Here is a 24,734-nt window from a genome sequence, read left to right as displayed (position 1 = left end):
TGCACTTCGATGCTCAAGTTAGTGTTATGATTTAGATGTACTCTAGTAGAATATGAAAAATGTACTTTACTTCTTCACAAAAGGCTCTAGTTATAGTGCTTGGTTTATGGGTTTTGACCTATAGGCTAAATTAGTTGTTAACTGACGTGCATGGCGGTTCCTTCATATCTGGGGGTGTATCTTTCAGTTTATTTGGTTTTGTCTATTACATTAGAGATATTTTTCATATATTTTGGAATGTGGGTTGACTCATTCAACGCAATTATGTTGTTGTTGCACATTTATTTATTTTGTTCTTTTATGTTGTTTGACTCGGGTGTTCGGTTACTGAGGTCAAGACAGACTCGTCCGGTACCTACCGATACACTTGCCCCCCAACCTCGAAGAAATGAATTTCTGAAGAGTCGGAGATGACCGTTGCAATTCTCGAGGTGTGATAGGACCGCTAGAGACATTAAATGCGTTGCAAAGATGTGACGTTTGCTTTTTCTAAAAATATTGTCGCTTCACTAAGCATTGTTCAATCAGATGTTTATAACGGTTGGGATGTTGTGTCGCTTCGTATACCGAGTGCTATGAGCCACTGGATGGATGTGGATCTAACGGCTCCGAGCAGATGATACGTTATTCTCTCTCCTCCTGGGCTTCCTATAAATAGGGTGACATTTGAACGAAATAGGGTTTACGCTTGCTTTGCTTTTAAAGATATTTTTGAGTGCTCTAAGCGTCGAGTTCCCCAATTTTCTTTCATTCTTCATACATTTACTAAGGTTAGTGATGTCTTCTTCATCTTTACTCGCACCACATATGGTAGTGCGGGGGAGGTGAGTAGTTCGGACCGCTCAGTCGGCCAGAGGTCGAAAGGTCTGAATTATGAGTGGGTTGACCCTAGTGTCTTAAATATCCCTACTGGCTTCAAGGATTCCAATAGTTTAGATAAATTCTTGTCCAAAGTTGCCTTCATAAAACTCGACTGTTCTTCGGATGCATTGATGACCGATATCTATGGTTATACCGACCGAGTCTGTCATGGTCGGGAAAACGCACCCCATGATTTCTTTTTTGTTTATAATACCTTTTTCGCTTATTTGCATATTACCCTACCTTTTGATGATTTTACCATGGGTGTCCTTCGGATCCTCAACATGGCCCCGACTCAACTACACCCTAACTCGTGGGCGGCCTTTCAGGCATTCCGAGTTCTTTGTGACATTTTCTAGCTTATTCCCTCACCCCAATCATTTTTGTTTTATTATAGTACTGGTTCGAGCACTCTTGAGACTTGGCTATCCCTATCGAGTCGATCGAGAATGTTCGTTTTGCAGCTTTTAGCACCTCATACAAAAACTTCAAAGAAAAATACCTTTTTTAAATATTCGTGAAGCTAGACGACTGAGATTATTTTTACGATACAAATGGGCCAAAAAAATTCTCTTTTCGTTGGATCCAAAATCCAACCCAACTTGGTACCTGGCCGAGGTCATCCATGTCACCGTTGGATCGATCGGTTCTGGTTGTTTTTTATCAACTTCCATATAAGTTACCAACTCGGGAACTGACAACCTTACACGAGTTGTCCAAATCTGGGAAACTTCATGACTAACTTGAGGCGTCAGACGACCAATAGAAAGATTGGCAACTTCGAAGCAATTGAGAAGGATAACCTGGCCATTCCGATTGATGTCGTTCCTCCGAGTACCAACCCTCCCCCGGCGAATCGAAAGAGAGGGCGTCTAGCTAAGACGACCTTACAAAATACGGAGGCGGGGTCATCGTCTCGACAGCCTTCCATGCTCAACCTTCTTCTGCAAGTGGCGTCGGGATGCAAATTTCCATCACCCTGGAGGACGAGAGTGTGTTGAGGGTCGTTTCCACCAACAACTTGATAGCAAAGTGGATGGAGTTACAAAGTTGGACATTGCTGGTTGGCCGAACGCTTGGAGAAGAGCTAGAAAGGACCACGACTGTGGTGGTGCGTAAGTTGAAAACGGAGCTGGCCAAGTCTGCCAATTTCTTGAAAGCGAGCTTGGATGTCATGGAAGCATTCAAATAGAAGGGGCGTCAAGAAAGTATTGCAGTCGGGAACGCCTAGCGAACATTGAAAGTCGAGATAGAGGCACTAAAGGCTGAGCTAGCCAAGGGGAGGGTGAAAGCTGAAGAAAAGGAGAAGATATTATTTGCGGAAGTGGAGAAGTGTTAATACTTTATACTTAGCATAAGTGAGGAGTATTTCCGAAAAGTCTTTTTCAGTCTTCTTCCACGACATTCCTGCCAAAGATTCCAGGTATGATATCGAGAAAGATGTCATGGAAAGGAAGTTGGTGCTGCTCGACAGAGACACTGATGAAGAAATGAAGGAAGCCAACCATGAAGAGAACATAACACCCCACAATGAGTCGGATGCATCCTTTGAAGAAATACTGGAATCGCTTTAAATTGGTTATATCCTAGACCCAAGGTGTGCATGAACAACTTTATGTTTAATTTGAACATACATTTTTATATGCTTAAGTACTTTTTCTTTATGATGGACTAATCAATATGATATATATATATATATATATATATATATTCAATACTGATTTTCATGAGTCTGACTGATCGAGACCGAATTTCTACATTTTAGATCGATAGTAACACATATCCAACTGTCAGGTAGGTAGAAAAATTACTTTGCGCTATACAAATAAAATCTGATCGAATGAACAGTGGAGTATGATAAAACTTACACTTTTACTTTATAATTAAAGAAAATATGTCTTGGGAATACGAGGTAGGGATTTTCAGCTTTACTTAATTATGTTATTTCAATCACTTGACGCGATATTTGTATTTCGATCACACAATGCGATATTTGTATTCCAATCACTCAATGCGATATTTGTATTCCGATCGCTCGACGCGATATTTGTATTCTTATCGCTTGACGCAGTATTTGTATTCTGATCTCTCGACACAATATTTGTTTTATTCTTGATAAATGCAATTGGAGTTGCAATTCCTTAATTCTATTCAGGCCACTATTTGTGGTGTTTTGTTAAGCTGGTTAAAGGGTTTTCCTCAATGGATTTGGTTGGAGTAGGGACTCCATATCATTTCCGACCAGTCGATCGGGCTAGTCATGTGGAAAAAAAGATAATTTTTAAAGTGCCTCGTTCAAACCTTCTCGGTGGAAAACCTTCCTTAAGGATAAAACAACCAAGCGAGGAAATAGTACTCTATTGTATTAAATGTCATCAACTATAATAAAACTTGAGATGCGTGGCATTCCAAATTCTCGGTACATGTTTTCCTGACAAAACTTACAAATAGTAAGATCCATCGGCTGTTGTGTCTGCAATGCGGAACGGTCCTTCCCAGTTACTCGAGAATACTGTCATCCATTCGGGCGTCGCTGTGCATTCGCCAAACCAAGTCTCCCTTTTGGATGTTTCTTGGCTTTACCTTGCCCGCACTTTGCATGCTTCTTCTCTTATCTAGCTCTTGTCTCTGAGTTCGTTAATAAGGTCGAGACCGGCCAAAAAACTTTCTTTATTCAAATCAAAGTCCAGTGTTTGTCGTTGTAGAAAGGGTTCTCCTACTTCGACAAAAATCATAACTTTCGTCCCATAGGTCAAACTGTATGAGGTTTCTTGCAAGGTGGATTGTGGTGTACATCGATAAGCCCATAAGACTTTGAGAAGTTTTTCGGTCCACTTACCTTTGGCTGGGTCGAGCCTCTTTTTTCATTCATTGAGAATAATTTTGTTGGCGGCCTCAGCTTGGTCGTTGGTTTGCGGATGCTCTACCGAGCTTGTAATGTGCTTGATGTCCAGCTTATCGTAAAACTCAGCTAATCCTCGATCGATAAACTGTCGACCGTTGACAGTGATGATGATATGCGGTATTCCAAATCGGCAGACAATGTTTTTCCAAACAAAATTTTGGGCATTTCGTGCATTAATGGTCGCCAAGGGCTCGACCTCTATCCACTTAGTAAAGTAGTTTATACCTACTAAGAGAAATTTGCATTGTCCTTTACCTGGAGTAAAGGGTCTAATGATATCCATCCCCCACTTTACAAACGACCATGGGGAGAGAACGTAATGAAGATTCTTCAGTTTTCAGTGGGATAAGCTACCGACTCCTGACATTTAACACACTTTTGTACAAACTCTGTACAATCATCCTGGATGGTCGGCCAGTAATAACCGGATCGTAGTACTTTAGCTGCCATTGTTTGAGCTCCCGAGTGAGTACCACAAACCCCCTCGTGTATCTCCCGCATGACATAGGTGGCTTGTTCGGGGGTGATACATTTCAGTAGTAGTTAAGTGTAACCTCTTCGATAAAGATCTTGACCGATGAGTAGAAACCGGGCGGCCTGCTGTTTCATCACTTTTTCTCAATGCGCCTCATAATTCCCATGTATTAGAAATTGTTTGATGGGTGTTATCCACCTTCGTTATGCATCGGTCGTCATGCATTCTTCTGAACTAACGTTGACATTGCTTAAGGTCATATAGATGACCGACCAGTGAAGTCCTTTTTTCTTAGCCGTTGCGAGACGGGAAAGCATATCAGCCCAGGTGTTATGTTCCTGGCGGATATGTTGGATTGTCACCTTAGTAAATTTTGCAATCAGACCCTTTACAAAATGATAATAATGTTGTAATAATGTCTCATTGACGTCGAATTCATCGTTAAGCTGGTCGACCACTAGTTAGGAGTCACTTTTATATATAAGCTTTTTACCTCTAAATCAAGGGTGAGGTTAAGATCGGCTATAATAGCTTCATACTCGACTTGATTATTTGATGTCTTAAACTCAAACTTCATAGGTTGTCCAATGAGGACATCATCTGGTCTTTCGAGTACCACTCCCACACCGTAAGATCCGTTGTTAAAGAAATCATCAACGTGCAGAGTCCATTGGGAGTCTTCCTCGGTCGGTCGAAGACTAAGCTTAGCTGTGAAATCAGCCAAAGCTTGTTATTTGATTGCCCCCCTGGGTTGATACTGAATCTGAAATTTCGACAGTTCTACCGCCCATCCTATCATTCGTCCGACCAGGTCAGGTTTTGCCAAAATCTTCATAATGGGGTAATCAGTTATGACTACAATGCGGTGATTTTGGAAATACATTTGCATCCGTCGTGCGGTTATCACTAAGGCCAGAGCGACTTTCTCAATCATTTGGTACCATAAATATATTGGTCGCTCTCCGCTTCCACTTCTTGAGCCAACATCGCGTTGATCACATCTTCTGACACAACAAGATAACAATGATAGGTTCCTTGGCGTTCGACTTTTGGATGATCGGAGGAGACGCCAAGAAAGATTTTAATTGGAGGAATATTCTTTCACATTCGTCCGTCCATTAGAACTCAAAAGCTTTTCGTAGAAGTTGCACAATAGGCTTAGCTTTTTCTACGAGTTTTGCCACAAACCTAGTAAGTGTTGTAAGCCGTCCGATCAACCTCTGAATTTCTTTGACATTCTCAGGGCTTCACATCTCAGTGATTGCCCTGCATTTCTCAAGGTTTGCCTCTACACCACGATGAGTGAGCATAAAACTAAGAACTTCCCTCCTTCTACCCCGAATGCACACATATTGAGGTTAAGCCTCACACTGTGGTGGCGAAGGGCTTGAAAAACTTCTTGTAAATCTTTATTATGTTGTTCGCATTAGTCGAATTTGATGACAATGTCGTCCACGTATACTTCAACATTTCGGTCAAGCATATCCTTAAAGATGTAGTCCATCAATCTCTGATAGGTGGCACCGACAGTTTGAAGGTTGAATAGCACGACCTTGTAATAAAAATTGTTGGAGTTGGTCATGACAGTCGTTTTCTCTTTATCTCTCGGATGCATTTGAATTTGATTGTATCCTGAGGATAGTATGATCGGCTGCTCCGTCAACAAGCCGATCAAGGCTCGGTAGGGGATAAGAATTTTTAGGGCATGCTTTGTTAAGATCAATGTAATCTACGCACATCCTCCACTTGCCATTTGACTTCTTGACCATTATGACATTGACCAACCATGTTGTATAGTGTGATTTTCTGATGAAGCCGACCTTCATTAATTTCTCAGTTTCTTCTCATGCGGTATTACACTTATATTTGCCCATTTTTTGCTTTTTCTATGCTACCAGTATGGCCTCTTTATAAATGGAGAGTCACTGTGTGATGATTTTCTGACTTACTTCGGGCATGCGTGCTAGATTTGTTCCTCCACACTATAAGAAATAGCTCTTGTTGAAGCTCCAACGGCTTCAACAAGGAACATAAAGTGTGGATGATTATTTTAAAGAACTTGAAATAACCTTAACTAAAGTTGACATGCATGAAAGTGAAGAGTCTAAAATGGCTAGGTTTGGAAGTGGCTTGAGAAGGGAAATCCAAGATGTGGTAGAATTATATGAGTACTCATCTTTAGAAAAATTGGTTCACCTTGCAATCAAGGTTGAATCACAAATTTCAAAGAAAACCTCTTTCAAAAATTCTTATAATGATGGCTACTACCACTCCTCTTGGAAAAATAAAAAGAGGTTTTCTTTTAAGAATTTTCCCTCCAATTTTGTAAAGGAGTCCACTTACAACCCTAGGGATTCTAAACCCTCCACCATAACACCTAAATCCCCTACCAAAACCTCAAGTAAAAAGCGTTTTAAATGTTTAGGTTTTGGGCACATAGCGGTCGGTTGTCCAACAAAACGAACCATGATGGTCAAGGGGGAGCAAGTAGTAAGTGAACATAGTGATCAATCTTCTAGGTCTAACTCCCCTTCCCCTTAAAAAAAATACCCTAGTGATAATGAATGTGAGATACCTTGTGAAGGTGACTTATTGGTAATAAGGCGAATGTTGGGGACAATTCCAAAACCTTTGGATGACACCCAAAGAGAAAATATTTTCCACACCCGTTGCCTTATCAACAACAAGTTATGTTCCATGATAATAGATGGGGGTAGTTGTGCTAATGTGGCAAGTACAAGAGTAGTGGAAAAGCTTGGCTTACCCACTATCTCTCATACAAAGCCCTATAAACAACAATGGCTTAGTGTCGAAGGAGAAATCATGGTTAATAAACAAGTCCTCATAACTTTTGCTATATGAAAGTATAAACATGAGGTTTTATGAGATGTTGTGCTAATGGAAGCAACACATATTCTTTTGGGAAGGCCATGACAATATGATAGACAAGTTCTACATGATGGCCTAACCAACAAAATGACTTTAACCTTCCAAGGGCACAAGGTTATCTGAAAACCTCTCTCTCCCAAAGAGGTTCATGAGGACCAATTAAAAATGAAAACAAAAAGACAAAATGAAAAAGAAAAAGGAAGAAAAGATAAACCGAGTCACAACATATCATCTTCCACCAATAAATCAATCATGTTGGCTCGAGTCATGCTACAAATTGCACCTCCAAGGTGTTCTTCTTCCTTATCTTTTAAATTACCAAAGGTTTCTACCTACACACCATCTTTGTTAAAGAATGTTAGGAATGATTTTCAAACACCTCCTAAAGGTTTACACCTTCTGAGACAATTTTCTTCCAAAAGATTTGTCATTCCCAAACAATCTTTTCAAACATGGTCTGTATATAGAGGCCCATCTTTTGAACTCCCTAAGCTTAAGGAACATATGTCTAGTTCACATCCCATTCCTTGCACTATCTTATGTGTGAGCCCATTGACTGTGTTATCTACAGGAGTTCTAAATTCGAGGTCGAATTCTCTCGAACCTGGGGGGCATGATGCAAGCCAAGCTAACAAGAAGATGACCAGGGATGCAAATGACCATCACACTATGAGAAGTCATCCCAAAACTAAGGTTGAACAAATTTTTAATGTGCATGAGGTCCAAGATGACCAAAAGGTAAAATTAGCCTCCGTAGAATTCTTAGAATATGCCATGCAATGGTGGCATAAAATTGTAATGGACATTGATTTAAACAAGAGACCAACCGTGGTCTCTTGGGATGATTTGAAAGAATGCATGCGCACTAGATTTGTGCCTCCACACTATAGGAAAGAACTTTTGTTGAAGCTCCAACGGCTTCATCAAGGTACACAAAGTGTGGATGCTTATTTTAAGGAACTTGAAACAACCTTAACCAAAGTAGACATGCATGAAATGAGGAATCTAAAATGGCTATATTTGTAAGTGGTCTAAGAAGGGACATCCAAGATGTGGTAGAGTTATATGAATATTCTTCTTTAGAAAAGTTGGTTCACCTTGCCATCAAGGTAGAATCCCAAATTTCAAAGAAAAATTATTTTCAAAAATCTCATAATGATGACTTTTACCACTCTTCTTGGAAAAACAAAAAACTTCTTCAACTTTTCCTTCAAATTTTAAAGTGTTCACTTACAAAACTAGAGATTCTAAGCCCTCACCATCCACTCCTAAATCCCCAACTAAAACCTCAAGTAGAAAATGCTTTAAATGCTTAGGTTATGGTCACATGGCTACAAATTGTCCCTCCAAACGTAACATGATGGCGCATTAAGGGGTAGTTTTAAGTGATCATAGTTCCCAATGCTCTAAGTCTCCCAATACCTCTAGATCCTCAAGTGAAAATGAGAGTGAGATTCCTTGTGAAGGCGACTTATTAGTGGTGAGACAAATGCTAGGCCAAGTTTTGAAACCCTTTGATGAAAGTCAAAGAGAAAATATTTTCCATACTAGATATCTCATCAATGATAAGTTGTGTTCTTTAATAGTGGATGGGGTAGTTGTGCAAATGTGGCTAGCACAAGAGTAGTAGATAAACTTGGCTTGTCTACTATCTCTCATGTCAAGCCTTATAAGCTTCAATGGCTAAGTGAATAAGAGGAGATCATAGTAAATAAGCAAGTTCTCATAGCCTTTTCCATTGGCAAATACAAGGATGAGGTCTTGTGTGATGTTGTACCTATGAAAGCTACTCATATTCTTTTAGGTAGGCCATGACAATTTGATAGAAAAACAATTCATTATGGCCTTACAAACAAAATTTCTTTTAACTTTCATAGGCATAAGGTCACACTCAAATCTCGCTCACCAAAGGAAGTCCATGAGGACCAACTTAAAATGAAAGAAAAGAGAGAGATCGAAAAAGAAAACAAGAATTCCAAGAGAAGCCTTCTCATTTTCCACCAAGAGGTCAAAAAGGTAATGTTTTCCCAAAAGAATATGTTTATAGCTATTCCTAGGACCCTTGAGAGTGAGATGGTGTTAGATAGTCCTCATTGTTTGGCAAATTTGGTAAAGGAATTTGTTAAGTTAATGTCCAGTGGGGATTTTCCTTAGACTTCTCACCTTAATTGCTTAAGAATTACCGATCCTAATTCTAAAAAGTGTTACCTAATGAATCAACCTAAAATCAACTCACATCATGTGGTAGCATGAACTATGGTTGTGTTCATCTTTTTTAGTTGATTTGGCACTTTAATTTCAAGCAATTTACATTTCTTGCAATTTTAATTCCTTGTCTTTACATTCTTTACTTTCAAGTACTTTTAATTTCTTTCTCTTACTTTCAAGCAACTTTAAAATCCAGCCATTACTTGTTTTTAATTTTCAGCACCTCTTTTATTCATTAGCACTTCTATTTTCGCTTTTGAATGTTTACTTTGTTGTCCAAATTTTTTTCTCTCTTACTCTTGTGATTATGTCATATGTTCTTAATGTTCTAGGTGTTATTACTTTGCTTCTACTTACTTCTTTTTAATTGTGAAATTTACACTTCAATTAGAAACTTGTTTTAGTAAAAGTTGATGTTAAGTTCCAAACATAGGAATTCAAGTATTCAATTATCTTGAATCCACCAAAATTTCTTGTGAAATTGAATGTTCTTGAAAATGTGCATGATGCAATTAGGATAAAAAAAAGAGACAAAACAACAAGCTATTTTAGTAATTCCAAAACAATACCATACTTTACACACACAAAAAATAGTGAGCATTGACGTGAAAAACAACAACACATTTGTTTGAAAAGGCATCTTGCTTAGCACTTGGTTTAGAATTTCATTTTCACATCTATGGATTCAACTTGATTGAAAAATTGTTTTCTACCTTGTGGAATTTTGTATCCTTTTTCTTTAGCATTTTTCTAGTTGAAAAAGTTTCATAGTTAAAAGTTTAGTAAGGTTCTCTGAGTCTTCTTTTGTGCTTTTCTTGATTGTCTTCTATTCAAAGTTTTGTCATATTTCTTCTACCTTTGGTTTAGCCTTTTCTTGTTTTAAACTTTCTTGTTTGTCTTTTATTCTTTCCTCAAGTTTTGTGATGATATTACTTTGAGCAAGTGTTGTTTGCTTTGGCATCTTTCACTTGAGAGTTATTCAATCCACAAGAGAGACTTTGGCTAAGGAAAGAAAAATTTTCTTTGAGTGATTGATTCATTTTTCTTCATATTGCCGTGAGCAATTTTTACCTCTAACTTGTTTTCTCTAATTATTTGTTTTGTGTTTTGTGTTTGTTTGTTGTTATGGATTATCTTTCAAGTGGTGAATCATCTAAGCCTCATTCTCCTCAAAAAGCTTTTTTAATAGGAGAATTAAAGGAAGCTAAATGAACCATTGCACAAAAAGAGGAAGAAATGAGACAAATGGAGAAAATACTCCAAAGATTGGAAATGCTAAATGAAAGACCCCAAAGACAGAGGCACCATCATAGATATGAATAAAGAAGTTTTCAAAATTATCATGGACATGAAGAAGTCGAATGGAGGATACACAATTATGAAGATAGGCGCCAAAATGTGGCTAAGCCTTATTTACCTTTTGTAAAATTGCCTAGTTTTAGTGGAGAATGTGATCCTAATGTGTATTTAGGTTGGGAGGCTAAAGTAGAACAAATTTTTAATGTACATGAGGTCCAAAATGACCAAAAAGTTAGGTTAGCCTCCTTAGAATTTATGGACTATGTCATGCAATGGTGGCACAAAACTCTCATGGACATTGGTTTAAACAAGAGACCAACCGTGGTCTCTTGGAAGGATTTAAAAGAATGCATGCATGCTAGATTTATGCCTTCACACTATAGGAAAGACCTTTTGTTGAAGCTCTGAAGGCTTCATCAAGGAACACAAAGTGCGAATGCTTATTTTAAAGAACTTGAAACAATTTTAATCATGATTGACATGCATGAAAGTGAAGAATCAAAGATGGCTAGGTTTGTAAGTGGCTTAAGAAGAGATATCCAAGATGTGGTAGAATTGTATGAATATTCTTCTTTAGAAAAAATAGTTCACCTTACCATCAAGGTAGAATCCCAACTTTCAAAGAAAACTTCTTTTCAAAAATCTCACAATGATAGCTTTTACCACTTGATGAGCATATATTTATTCACACTCATTAGCCTTAATAATAGATTATTGGACTATAATAATAAATAAAACCATTGTTTTAATTAATATTCTTATAATTGGGTTTATTTGGGCATTAACTATTATTTTTGGTAATTTTGTGTTTTTAGGGTAAATGATCTGAAGTTGTCTACCTTTGTGAATGGGCCAAATATGCAAAAGTCCAAGTTGCTTCTTTGAATCAAAACAGAAAACAAATTCTGAGGAGAAGAAAGAGAAATAAAAGCTACAAGATCCTAGAAACAGAATTGGAAGCAAATCTTCTACAAAATAAAAAGAATTATGGAAAGTGAAAACTGTGTACAATATCTAAACTGCAATATTTTCCTAAGATCCTTGGAACAAAAAAGGTCTATAAAAGGACACAAGCATCAAGGAGAAAAGGGGGAGCTTCATAGGGTTTTCTTAGTTTATTTTCTTCTTTGTAATTCTTTTGTTTTGCTGCCGCATGGAAGGCTAAACCTTTTTGGTTAATTCTTTTGTAATTCCCCATTGAGTTCTGAGGTTTTGTTCAATAAAAGTTTTGATTTTAATTCTCTATAGCAGTTGTTTTAATAGTCTAATCTCCTGGAAAACTGGTTTTTGTTAGAGGTTGTACTTGAACGCATGATTGAGAGTCTTCCATATCTTAAACTTTGGTTTCTTAGTTAGTTCGCATTGTTCTAATTAATTTCTTGGGCGCATGATTCAAGAGAGAGAAGGTAAGCATTCCCATGGAGTATACGCATGGAACAAAATGGGTATTGATTAAACTAGTAGACGCATGCTTTACTGGTGAGTTTCAGTTGAATCAGATCGGCGCATGTTCAATATGGTTTAGCTCTGTTGGAGGATTGAGAAAGGATTAATCTTTAGAGAACCTATGAAGAATTCAATGGTGGAAGAACATGGGATCAATCGCTTTTTATTTGTTGTTTTAATCTCTTTTATATTTTCTGCACAACTATCTCAAACCCATTTTTATCTTTATTGTTATTGCTAACTTTTATTGCTTGCAGATAGATTCTAAACCCTGATCAACTGATTTTACTATTGGATTCGTTGGGAAATGACTTGGAGAATATCTAGAAAGGGTAGAAAACAACATAAGGATTATAGAATGGAGTATCTAGAAAAACATTCAAAAATCCAGAAAAAGAAAATATGTTTATGAATTATACCATCTAAAATTTGAAATACCATCTCTCTCTCAACATTTTCTGCCTTCAACATTTTCTGCCTTTACTCTTTTATTTTTTTCTTCCACCTCTATAATGCATTACTAAAATAGCTCTATTTATTATTTAAATACATTAAAAACTATTTGTATTACATATTTAGATAAGTTCAACAATCTATTCAAAAATACATCCGAATTCACTATTTTTACAAACTTGTAATTATTGTTTTAAAAACAATTTACACGTTAGATAATTTGAAAAAACGGTTAAAACTATATTCTAGATTAAAGAATCCATAATACTTTGGGATTTCTCTTAATTATACAATTTTAAAATATATTCCAAATCACATAAAATAAAGCCATACTTGTATATATTATGCATCATCTAAATTACAAAATAAAAAAAAATATAGTTTTAAATTACATTATTTAAAATACAGATCTAAATTATACATTCTGAAAAATAATTCTGCAATCCAGATTTATATTCTCACATACACAATCCAAAATCATATTTCAAATTTCACAATTTATAATTATATTTCAGACTAAGTAATCTAAAATGATATTACACTCCATAATTCATAACTATATTTCATAACATAGACATGTCAAGTCATTTATTTTTTTTATCTTATGGAGGTGGAGAAGAAAATTAAAAAAAAAAGTGGAAGAAAATTCATAATAGTAGATCTATATTAACTCTCAAACTATGAGACTCGAACACTTCTCTTAAATAGATGTATCCGTATCGGACACACGTATCAATATCGACACTTGTAAGTGTTCAATTCAAAAAATATTTGTTGGATTTTTGAAACTTCTAACACGGTTCTAACATAATTTTAAAAGGTATAAATACAATAATTTTCTAAAAACTCAAATTTATTGTATAAATTTTTATTATGATTATTAAAATAAGAAACAAATTCTTTTGAACCAGTCATGAAAAATATTTTTTTCTCCCAAAAAGTTTTGAAACATATTTTTGCACATAAATATTTATTTTCAATTTATATAATTCAAAATTATATAATATTTAGATTCGTATCCCCGTATCCTACATTTTAGAAATTATACGTATCTCCGTGTCCGTATCCGTGTTGTGTCCGTATCTATGCTACATAGCTCTCGAGAGGTCACAAACAAAATATGCAAATTTTATGCATCACATCAGTGAATAATGATATGATTGTTGGAAGCACTTGTGAATCTTAAAATCGATAATAAAGGCATACTCATTCTAACAAAATTTGGCTTTAGAAATTCTGACCGTCTAGTATTGCATATAATATAAATATCCACCCTCTGGTAATGGAATGGACAATTTCAAGCCGAGGCAGAGACCATGTCATATTTGAGTTCAACAAAGGAAAAATGTGTAATGGGATTAGTCATATTAGAATGTTGCCAACTTGGACAGCCATAAGGATTTTCCAACCCCAAGTCAAAGATGTTCCTAGCCTCTCCCTAACCCCACCCAATATCAAATTTGGGTAAGCTCTAGCATACAAAACTTAAGGGCTCCACTTCTTCAGTTACACGACGATTATCATACTACCTGTTCAAATGAAATTTGATCAACTTCAGGTCTCAAGAGAAAAAGTCACAGCCTAGTAAAGTTACCTTTTAAAATCCATCCCGATTGTTCACAACTCATCATGGTTTGCTGGTAGTTCCACATTCAATAGGTCTAGTCTGTGCTGTAACTCCTGCAAAGTTCCACGGTTGGACATTAATACCATGGCGAGGTAAGGACATTTGTGATCATGTCATGTTTAGAAAAGTACCTTTAGCCTTTCCTCCTGACAAAGGGCTGGGGTAGATAATAAAGCTACATATCTGCCATGAGGCCAATGAGACAACAATGAGAAAAAGGATAACATCAGAGAAAAATTTGAAAAAAAGAAGAGAATAGTGGTAGTAGCATTGAAAGACAAGACACTAATCCCTACTCGCAACGGCTTGGTTCATCTACATCAGTAATCTCATTTTTCAACCCACATCTTAGCTTCACCTGTTAAAAACACGACAATTAAATCAGATGGTCAACAAATTGGAAACTTTCAGGTTTCCATGTGCAACTACACTATAACTACTATGATGACAAATAATGGTGTACGGAAACGGAAATGGGATCACAATCCTCTGCAGTTGAATACAACTGTAGAGAATCTCCACCACTGAAGAACTATGATTTTATTAAAAAAATAATTTAATTTGAAAAATTCAGCTTTTTTATTTGGACGGGACCTGTTACCGCTGTCCCAAACCCAGAAGGCACTGTTTATTTATTAAAATGCTACTATGGAAAAAAAATTATATTACACTTCTACACCTAGCGAAAGTACACTTCAGCATCCAACCGAAGACAGAAGATTTTATCATTATAGACTGATTACAAAAAAAATGTTGTCAAACAAAACTGTTAGAAATGATTACACATCCACTTAAAATTTTGAAAACATCAAAATATATAACCTTTAAACTCCTATCAGGACCATTCCAGCATTTATCACCGTTAGAAAAGAACATTATTTTGTATGAATCCTCAAATTTGTCCCAGCGCCTGCAAAAAATAAGGAAATTGAATTATTTGTCATTTTTAGATGGAGGAAATAAAACTTTCTTTTCACCATTGATTTTGCCCCTTTTGAACTGAAGAATATCACCCTAACAAAAGTTATCAGCAAGTTACTAAAACCTTACCCCAAACGGGTGGTGGAATAGCCCTCCTCTTGAGAAGCCTGTTTATAGGGGCAGACTTTATAAGTGTACCTGAAGCAAAATTTCCATCATTAGAAAGTGAGCTGAACAGGACTCTCTATATTGCAGATTCAGAAAAAAAAAGTCAAGTAAAGCAGAAATAAACTGGTAGGGAGATATAATGTAACTTGTTCTCCTTGCCCTCAAAGCAATGATCATAGAATGTATAAAACTCCTTCGCTGGGCCTGTAATATTTAAGTTCTATTTCAGTTTATTCACACCAATTTTATAACTTATATTTCTATAACTCAAATATATGACAGTGACAAATGTTACTAGTGGCATACTAACCAAAATCATGTTTTAGCTTTTGCGTCAGACTTGATATTCTAGACTGTATTTTAGACAACTTGGCACTTGATTCATCATATTCCTTGCGTACACGAGCAGCATCTAAGGAACAAGAGAAAGGCTTAACACTCAAGTTATATCTACACAGATAATACAAGCAATAAAGTGCTAAGTGTCTACCTGACTGATTCACCGGAGCCTGGAATAAGTTGACAACCTGAAGAATATTTCGTACAGTTTTCTGTACTTTCTCTAACCAAGAAGGATTATCTGTTGTGGTACCATATGAGTTTATTTAAATTATCTCATCACAACTCTATTTAAATACCAAACTTGGATAAAGATTATGTAATAATGTTAACAAACCTGACAAGTCTGGTTCATTATCAGAATCAGATTTGTAGGAGGAACTAAGGTCATCATGCTCATCCTCTTGATATTCCTCGTCGACATCATCTTCATCGTCATATTTGTGGGTATCATCATCATATCTGTTGCTTTCATCATCAGTTTCAGAAGCATACCCTTCATATTCCTCCTTTTTTGTCTCCTTCGGAAGATCTTCGTGATCTTCATTGTCTAAGTTAGTATCAGTTTCAGCACTCTCCACATCAGTCTTTTCTCCTGTCCAACGTGAAGCAACAAGCCGGCCCAACTCTTCCCTTGATAATCCCTCAGTATTTTCAGTTACGCCATTCCCCTAAAGATATGCCAACAAAGAGAAAAATAACCAGCAGAAAAGAGAAGCAGAAGAAAATTGCAAAATTTAATACATTTCTATAACTATGAAATATATTAGTTTTTTGAGAGAGAAAAGAATCTCATGGAGTAGGATATAGTCAGAGCTAAAGTCTGAAGAATTCAAAAGGGCACATTACATACAGTAGATTGTAGAAAACAGTCACCTTCAAGACTAATAATGACCGTATTCAATGCCGATGACTAAAAATAAGTGCAATGTACTGACACCTAGGATTTCTAAATACCCAGAAAGCCCATGAACTCCAACCATGACAGTTCTCTGGATGTAAAAACACTCCTCCTGACTCCTATAACATTATTCATGAGCTCAAATAGTGAATGAGATGGAGAAACATGTTCAAACTTCAAAGAAGAAGAAAATGCAGTTCAGTTATTAGGTTGGGTTTTGAGATGGTTCATGATTGGGTGACTTATGGAGGATCAAATAAAGTTCTCTAGAAACCATAAAGGTCTTGAGTGCTACACAGGTGGGTTGCTGACTGTCTCTCAACTGCAAGGTTTAATGTGATTGTATATGGTAAGCTAAACTATCAAGTTTCATGAGAAATGGATAGACAGGAAAACAGATCCTTTAATCTCGTTGTTGTTAAGAGGACGGCACATAAAGTGTTTTGTTGCCTGACACCAGCCTTTAAACTAAATTTTAGTGGTTGATATTTCTGTCGAAAATTTTCACATTTAGTTGCTAGGGATCTCAATAAATGCAGTAGATTAAAAATGATGGGAATGAAAAGAGAGGATGGATCTTTGATTGATTGTAACCACTACTTTTTCTAAGAATGTGATAGGTAAGCCTAAGTATTTGGTTTAAAGGCTGGTGTCAGGCACAAAACACTTTATGTGCCGTCCTCTTTACTTTAGTGGCTTATGTTTAACGTTAGATGATCCCAGCAGTGGAGACATGGATCTCATTTAGTATCAGAGTAGGCTCACAAGAGCAACTCCCTTGCAATTGAATTGAGTAGAACATCAATAGATGCCTTAATCATAGCTCCAACCAAGGTTATCAATTGCGGCCTATGGTGTTGAAAAACACCTAGCTATAGCATTATGGTGGCACTATAATGATCATTTAACAACATTGGTTCCAACTCATAAGTTTAAAGGCAAATAAACACAGCTTTAAGATCTCAGCACTTTCATTTCATCCAAATACACAAAAATTTGTTCTAGACTCAGGTGCCACATATCATATTATTGGTAAAAAATATTTTTTCTCTTCTCTATCTACTTCAAGTTATTTACCTTCTGTTACCATGGCCAGTGGCTTTAGGGTCTCATCACATAATGTTGGTACTATTCATCTTCTTCCTTCTTTATCTGTTGGTAATGTTCTTTATGTCCTTATATATCCATTTAAGTTATTATCCATTATTCATCTTACCGTTCCCTTTATTGTATTATTTCTTTTACTGAAGATTCTATTTATTTACAAGACCAGAGTTCGGGGCAGATGATTAGCACCCGATGTGAGTCATGCTCTTTATCACCTATGAACATTTACACATGTTGGCACGGTAATGGACTCTTCATCTCTCATTTATACTCAGTTGTGTCATCCTAGTCTTGCCAAGATCTTGTTCCAAGTTTGCCTTGTGAGTCGTGTCAATTAAGGAAACACAATCGTAGTTTTTTTTCCTAGTAGTGTCTCACAGTGTGTTTTGTCTTCTTTTCCCTTAGTTCACACTGACATTTGGGAACCAAGTCATATTAAGTCCAATTTAGAATTTCTGTATTGTGTTAATTTTATTAATTATTATTCAAGATGTACTTGATTGTTTTTTATGAAAAATCATTCTAAGTTATTTTCTATATTTTAATCTTTTCACAATGAAATTAAAAATCAATTTGAAGTTTTTGTTTGAACATAACGCGATAATAATGCTCGTGAGTATCTTTGTCATTCTTTTAAACAATTTATGGCTTCTCATGACATTCTTCATCTAACCTCGCATGCTTTTACTCCTCAACAAAATGGGTTGGCTAAGTGCAAGAATAAACATCTTGTTGAAACAACTCACAATTTTAATTCATGATGAGGTTCCTCAAACATTTGTTGGGTGTTAGTGCGTGTTATCTCATTAATCATATGTCTTCCTCATTCTATTTTATTTTCTCATAACCTCCATCCCTTACCTCTTAAAGTTTTTGGATCCACATGCTTTGTTCAAAATTTTAGTCCTGATCTTGATAAATTATCTATTAAAACACACAAATGTGTCTTTTTAGGATTCACTAGATTGCAAAAAGGATATAATCCTAAAATTGATATAAATGTTTCTCTCCTCTTAACTGATATTTCATTCCAGCAGATGTCATCTTTACTGAGATTCCCTTTACTTTAGATCTCCTTCTCCTGCGTCTCCATTTGATCAAGTCAATATCCCAATTGTATGTGATCCACCTACTATGTCTAGTGCACCTAAATATCCCCCACCTTCATTAAACCTTCAAGTGTACAGTCATCGATAGACTTCCCATCGTCCACTAGATGACTCTCTTCTAGTTCAAACTCCATCCCCTCCAGCTTCAACAGTTGAACTCGATCTTCCCATTGACATCTGTGAAGGTATATGCTCTACTCGTAATCTCTCTCCTTATTATACTGCTTTGAGTTACCATAGGTTATATCCATTTCAAAATCTGTAGGTGATGCCTTACCCATCCTGGTTAGCGTCAAGCTATGCTTGATGAAATAAGTGTTTTTCAAAATAGTGGAACTTTGGAACTCGTTCCTTTACCTTATGAGAAATTTGTTGTTGGTTGTAGGTGGATTTCTGCTATCAAAGTTGGTCCTGATGGTACTATTGATCACTTCAAAGCTTGCTTTGTGACCAAAAGTTATAAAAAAAAATTGGTTTGGACTATGATGATACTGTCTCTCTAGTGGCAAAGATGGTTTTTGTTCGCTTATTCATAGCCATGACTACTTTTCAATTATGACTTCTTCATCAACTTAATGTCAAAAAATGTTTTTCTTAATAGGGATTTGCATGAAGAAATTTATATGAAGTGACCTCCAGGTTTTGTTGCCCAGGGGAGTCTTTTAGATTAGTATGTCGTCTCTACAAATCTTTATATGGCCTCAAGTAGTCTCCTAGGGTCTGGTTTCGAAAATCTAGCAATGTTGTTCAACAACTTGGTATGACTCGCAGTGAGACAGATCATCATTTTTTTTACTATTACTCGAGTGTTGGGTGTATCTATTTAGTAGTATATGTTAACGACATTGTTCTTACAAGTAGTGATGACCATGCATCTCAAGTGAAGCAACACCTTTGTCACAACTTTCAGACCAAAGATCAAGGCAAACTCATATTTCTTGAGGATTGAGGTAGCTTAATCCAACAACGGTATTGTTATCTCAAAGGATGTATGCATTGGATATTTTAGAGGAAACTGGGTTGATGAATTCAAAATTTGTTGAGACACCCATGGATCCTAATGCCAAACTTCTACCTAATCAAGGGGAGCCTCTTTCAGTACAAAATATTAGTTTGAAAATTGAACTATCTTACTGTTACTCGTCCTGACATTTCCTTTGTAGTTTGTGGTGAGTAAATTTCTTAATTCTCTGTGTGTAGATCATTGGAATGTTGTCATTCGTATATTGAAGTGCATTAAAGGTATTCTTGAAAAATATTTGTTATATGGTCACAATAACTATACTAAAGTTGTTTTTTATTCTGATGTTGATTGGGCAAGATCCACTTCCGGATAATGTGTTTTCATTGGTGATTACTTGATCTCTAGGAAGAGCAAGAAACAAAATGTCGTGGCGAGATCTAGAGCAAAAGCAAAATATAAATTATGGCCTCAGCTACTTGTGAGCTTATTTAGCTTAAACAATTACTTAAATAATTGTAATTTGGAGAGGTCACTCAAATGACACTTACTTGTGACACTTAGGTTGCTCTTCATATTACCTCAAATCTCATCTTTCATGAAAGGATCAAACATGTTGAGATTGATTATCATTTTATTTGAGAAAAGATTATATCTAGAGACATCAAGACTAAGTTTGTTAATTCGAATGATCAATTAGCAGATATTTTCACTAAATCCTTATGAGAACCTAGAATTGATTATATTTGTAACAAGTTTGGTATATACAATTTATATGCACTTGAAGGGAAGCATAAGATGTAACAGGCTTAGCCGATACGGTTTCTATGTTTCTTATCTATAAACACATAACCCTGTGTGTTCATTATACACAAGGGATTAATCATATACCTCTTTTTACTTTATTTTCACAAATTGAAATGTGTGTAACTATGAGATAAATGTAAGATAAGAATAAACTCCAATCATACCATGAGAGATTGAGAGCATGGACTAGAGACATACCTTATTGCCGTTTTCATCTGAAGACTCTTCCTTTTCAACCTTAACATTGGTCTCAGATTTAATAATAGGTTCTTCATTGGCTTCTTTTGCATTCTACATTATGGAAAAAATCAAATTAAAATGATAAAATGTTTGGCAGAAAATGTTGTTTTACATTAACAAAAATTCAGAAGAAAAAAAAATGCAAAATTTACAGTCGCCTCTTCCACTTTATTATGCAAAGATCCTTCACTTCCAGGACTATCGCTTTCTCCATCATCATTATCAAGTACATCTGCTAATTTCTCCCCTGCTTCATCCTGTAAGAAAGCATGGAATGATAAAATAGAAGAATTAAACCACCACCACATAATAGGATAGTTCAAGATCACACACATGCAAATGTGGTGGACATACAAACACACACACACACACAAGTGAAGGAATAATGGATAAGAAAGACGAAGCAATCTGCTTCACAGTGGGATGACGGAAAAGTAAGTCATTATTAGTTGTTTTTCCACCATTGCTTGTAAGTATAGTACAGGTAAACAGATGAATACCAACAAAATTACTTTTTCTTGCAATAACAACATATTTGCTTGTTCTTTAGAGGTAGGGTAGTTCACTGCATAAAGAAGCATGACAGAATTTACTCTTTTTATCATACTCATAGCATAACTAACCTAAGTATAATACATGGTTAATAAGGGATCAGGAAAATCTCTCTCACACGCATATGTACCAGATTAATGAATTCAAAAGTTAAATTAAAACTCCTCGGTATGGAGCATTATAATTGTACAGTCAAATTCTGCAACCTTCATAGAAAATGCAATCAAACCTGATCTGCAGGAGAACCCTCTAGATTTTCTATTTTATCATGATTATTTTCCACATCATTATCTTCTACATCCGAATGCTTTCCAGCTTCATTTCTATTCCCCATATCTTCATCAGTTTTATCTTTTGCTTCATTAGCCTTCTCCTTAAACTCCTTTTTCTGCATCTCTTCCTTTTCTTTCTGTAAACGTTCCTTCTCCTCTGCCTTCTCTATTTGTTCTTTATGATCTGCAATGGAAGCAAAAGGTATTTGTCAAAGAAAGTATTTCATTGATAGAACAAAAAATTTCCCAAAAAAAAATTGCACATTCCTTTTTCTCCCTGATCAAAATTTCATATACTATAAACCTAGCATGAAATGTGTAAACTTACGTCAAATATGCATTATCATGTTTACTTTTCAGAAACTATAAAATGCCATCCCCTCCGCAATTATACATTTTGAGAAATGCCGAAAGAAAATCTTCAAGTTCCCATATGTTAAATAGACTGATAATGATGATCTGATTTCAAACGCAAGTATTTGCTTGTGATCATGTGTGTAATTAAACAAACAATTGGTACATAATATCTTACACGCTTGCTAATTGTACTCAAATTTTACATTCAATAGGTTTTTTACAGTCAATAAATATAACACTTCAAACAGAATGTAACACCAAAAGCATTTCTGTAGCCCTAATTTGTACATAAAAACCAATAAGGCATCCAAGACTTCAAACTGAATACAATCCCTAGCTAGATTTCTCTACAATCACTTGAGTCTCCTACCAATGAGAAATACACCTATTAGTAAAATGATGTTACTAGATATATCAGGATTATAAAGACTCTAGTTTTCGCCCATTGAATAATATGTTAATACTCAAAAAGTTTCTTTTAATTTTTCAGTAGCAGATTTTTAATTAGAGATCTGATTAAGAGTAATTAAATAGTAAAAGACAAAATTTGCAAATTTAAGGGCTATTCTTAAAGGACCAAACGAATTCTTAATTAGAATCATAGGATCTCTTTGAATTTGATTAGTACCTTCTTTTATCCCATTGTAATATTTTCCATCATGGAATGATCATATTTGAAAACAATTAGCAACAAGAACATTTGACACATTGCCTTTATTTTTTTCAATGATCATTATTTTTATGATCAAAATACTTCAACCAAAGTTCCATGTACTTTATATATATTAAGAAAAAATTCAGAAAAGGATAGAACCAAAAAGAGATACCCTTTAGCTGTTTTACAAGCACTTTAAGTACACTTTCTTCCTTTTTTAATTTTGAAAGTTCTGCCTCATCCTTCTCGATAGCCACTTTAGCTTGTTCAATTTCTTGCTTTCGCAATTTGACACCCTCTTTATAAGTTGCAATCTTTTTTTCCAGTCTATCTCGAGCCACTTTCCCAGCCTCCCAGCAGGTATTTGGACACATTGCTTGACCATCATATTCGTCAGTTCCATCACAGCAATCTACAGATTAAGACAGGAGAGTAAAACCAGTTACTTCAGATTAACAAAACACACAACACGAGTGTAATAATCCAAACTACAGATTAGTACTGTATTGGACAACAGCACTTCCAGAAGTTATCTACAAATGCACAATGTTAGTAAAGGATGAAAACGTAAGGTGTGCTCTCCATATTCATCAAGTTTGTCACAGACTCACATCGTAACAGACCTAAAACTCCTTGGAAATTCTAAATGTAGCTAAAATTATATTGAACATACAAAATACAGAAGAAATAACTGCATCAAGTGTCATTTTTACTCCACCAGCATCTCCAATCACTTCGCCACATACTACATCATGAACTCCCTGAATAATACCAGTGACAATAACAAGATAAAAAACCATTCCCATAAGTTCAAAATATATGCACAGGATCCAAAATTATTAGCTTATATATCAAAAGGGATGCTGAAAAGCAATCCATAAATGCATAATCAATGTCAAGACGACCTTCTAAATCTGTACAAATAGGACCTTGCTCATGCACATCTATCCAGTTCGGATACTTTTCTTGTATCAATTTCCCCCTTTTACCCTTGTTTCAATTTTGCAGTTTATGCACTCATTATAACACCACCATATGAATTACACAATACAACTATAAAATTTGAAAGATACACGAATCATGCTCACCGCAAATTCCATCATTCACTCTGGATGAAAACAAGTAAACAGGAGAATGGCCTGCATTCCGACAAAAGAATCTTCCACCCGGACATGCCGATGTACCTGCCCCCAAAAAAAAGAGAAAGAAAAAAAAAACAACGAACATTAAGAACAGCAGATGACCCTATATGAAATAAATAAATCAATCAAATCGCTAAAAAAAATAATACGAACCCGGTTCATCGGTGCCATCAGCGCAATCGCAAAAATCGTCATTGAGCTGCGCCTGGTTGAATTTTCCGGATCCATCTTTACATCTTATAACATCGGAAGCCCTGTAATACTTGTCATCTGTTCAGTAACATAAAGAACCGCAAAGTGTCAAAATAACAAATAAAATTGAAAACGATAGCGATGAGTATTGCGCGGAGCAAGGGGAAGGGACCTTCGGGAGCGATTCCAAGGAACCGGTCCTTGGGCTTCAAAGAGGAGGAAAATGGGGCGCACAACACCAGAGCAATGAGGAGGATTCGCAGCCGCAGCTTCATGTTCTGCGCGAGGAAGAAGGTGAATTGAAAATCGAAAATGCAAACAGAAATAACAATAACAATAATAATGATTAGATCAAGTTGAGTTTGCGAAGTGCTAAATTGTGGTGTAATTAAAAGCTGCTTTGAGTTGTGTGGAGTGGTGAATTGTGATCGGAAAGAAACCTTGCGGGTTCCGACTAGCGACTGCTACTGACACGTGATAAGGAAAATGAGATTCGAACTACTTTTTCTTGGGAATTTTTAATGTGAAATAAATTTTCAAATATCACGTGACTTTTAAATTGGAAAAGATTTAACACCCAAAAAAATAAATAACATACACTTAACAAACCATTATAATAATATTTTTAATTAAATAAATAAATAAATTATAATTAAAATATTAATTTATTGGTATATGAGGTGTATGTATTTTATTGTCTATGGTATTAACATATCAGTACCCTTTTAAATTTATTGGAAAATAAGGTAAGTCTAAATAAAATATATTATAAGATAAGGTTGAGAATATATTATCAAATAAGGTAAGTCTAAATATGATATAAAATATATTATCAGTGTCCCTATGCG

The 24,734-nt window shown here is 35.7% G+C and overlaps 1 protein-coding gene across 1 annotated transcript; it reads right to left on the bottom strand.

Annotated features, from left to right (window-relative positions):
- Positions 1-13,756: 13,756 nt before the first annotated feature.
- LOC137810891 (glucosidase 2 subunit beta) lies at positions 13,757-24,447 on the bottom strand. The gene is made up of 18 exons (XM_068612382.1): positions 24,327-24,447; positions 24,059-24,164; positions 23,848-23,964; positions 23,641-23,736; positions 22,725-22,964; positions 21,498-21,724; positions 20,869-20,973; positions 20,675-20,767; positions 15,929-16,262; positions 15,743-15,832; positions 15,563-15,664; positions 15,399-15,456; positions 15,214-15,282; positions 14,986-15,073; positions 14,460-14,521; positions 14,295-14,346; positions 14,131-14,216; positions 13,757-14,065 (listed from the first exon to the last, which is right to left on the bottom strand). The coding sequence occupies exons 2-17, from the start codon at positions 24,159-24,161 to the stop codon at positions 14,154-14,156; spliced, it is 1,899 nt and encodes a 632-aa protein (XP_068468483.1). The 5' UTR covers positions 24,162-24,164; positions 24,327-24,447; the 3' UTR covers positions 13,757-14,065; positions 14,131-14,153.
- Between the last annotated feature and the right edge of the window lie 287 nt (positions 24,448-24,734).

This window comes from Phaseolus vulgaris, chromosome 2 (assembly GCF_000499845.2).
Source record: "Phaseolus vulgaris cultivar G19833 chromosome 2, P. vulgaris v2.0, whole genome shotgun sequence".
Classification (NCBI taxonomy): Eukaryota; Viridiplantae; Streptophyta; class Magnoliopsida; order Fabales; family Fabaceae; genus Phaseolus; species Phaseolus vulgaris.
The sequence above is the reverse complement of the archived record's forward strand: the minus strand, read 5'-3'. Positions and strand labels throughout refer to the sequence as shown.

Excerpts from the sequence above, each read along its gene's own strand:
- LOC137810891 (XM_068612382.1), bottom strand. The coding sequence starts at position 24,161 with ATGAAGCTGCGGCTGCGAATCCTCCTCATTGCTCTGGTGTTGTGCGCC. Across the intron at positions 20,768-20,868 it reads ATAAAGTGGAAGAGGCGACT|AATGCAAAAGAAGCCAATGA; the intron begins GTAAATTTTGCA and ends TCCATAATGTAG. Across the intron at positions 16,263-20,674 it reads CAGATGAAAACGGCAATAAG|GGGAATGGCGTAACTGAAAA; the intron begins GTATGTCTCTAG and ends GCATATCTTTAG.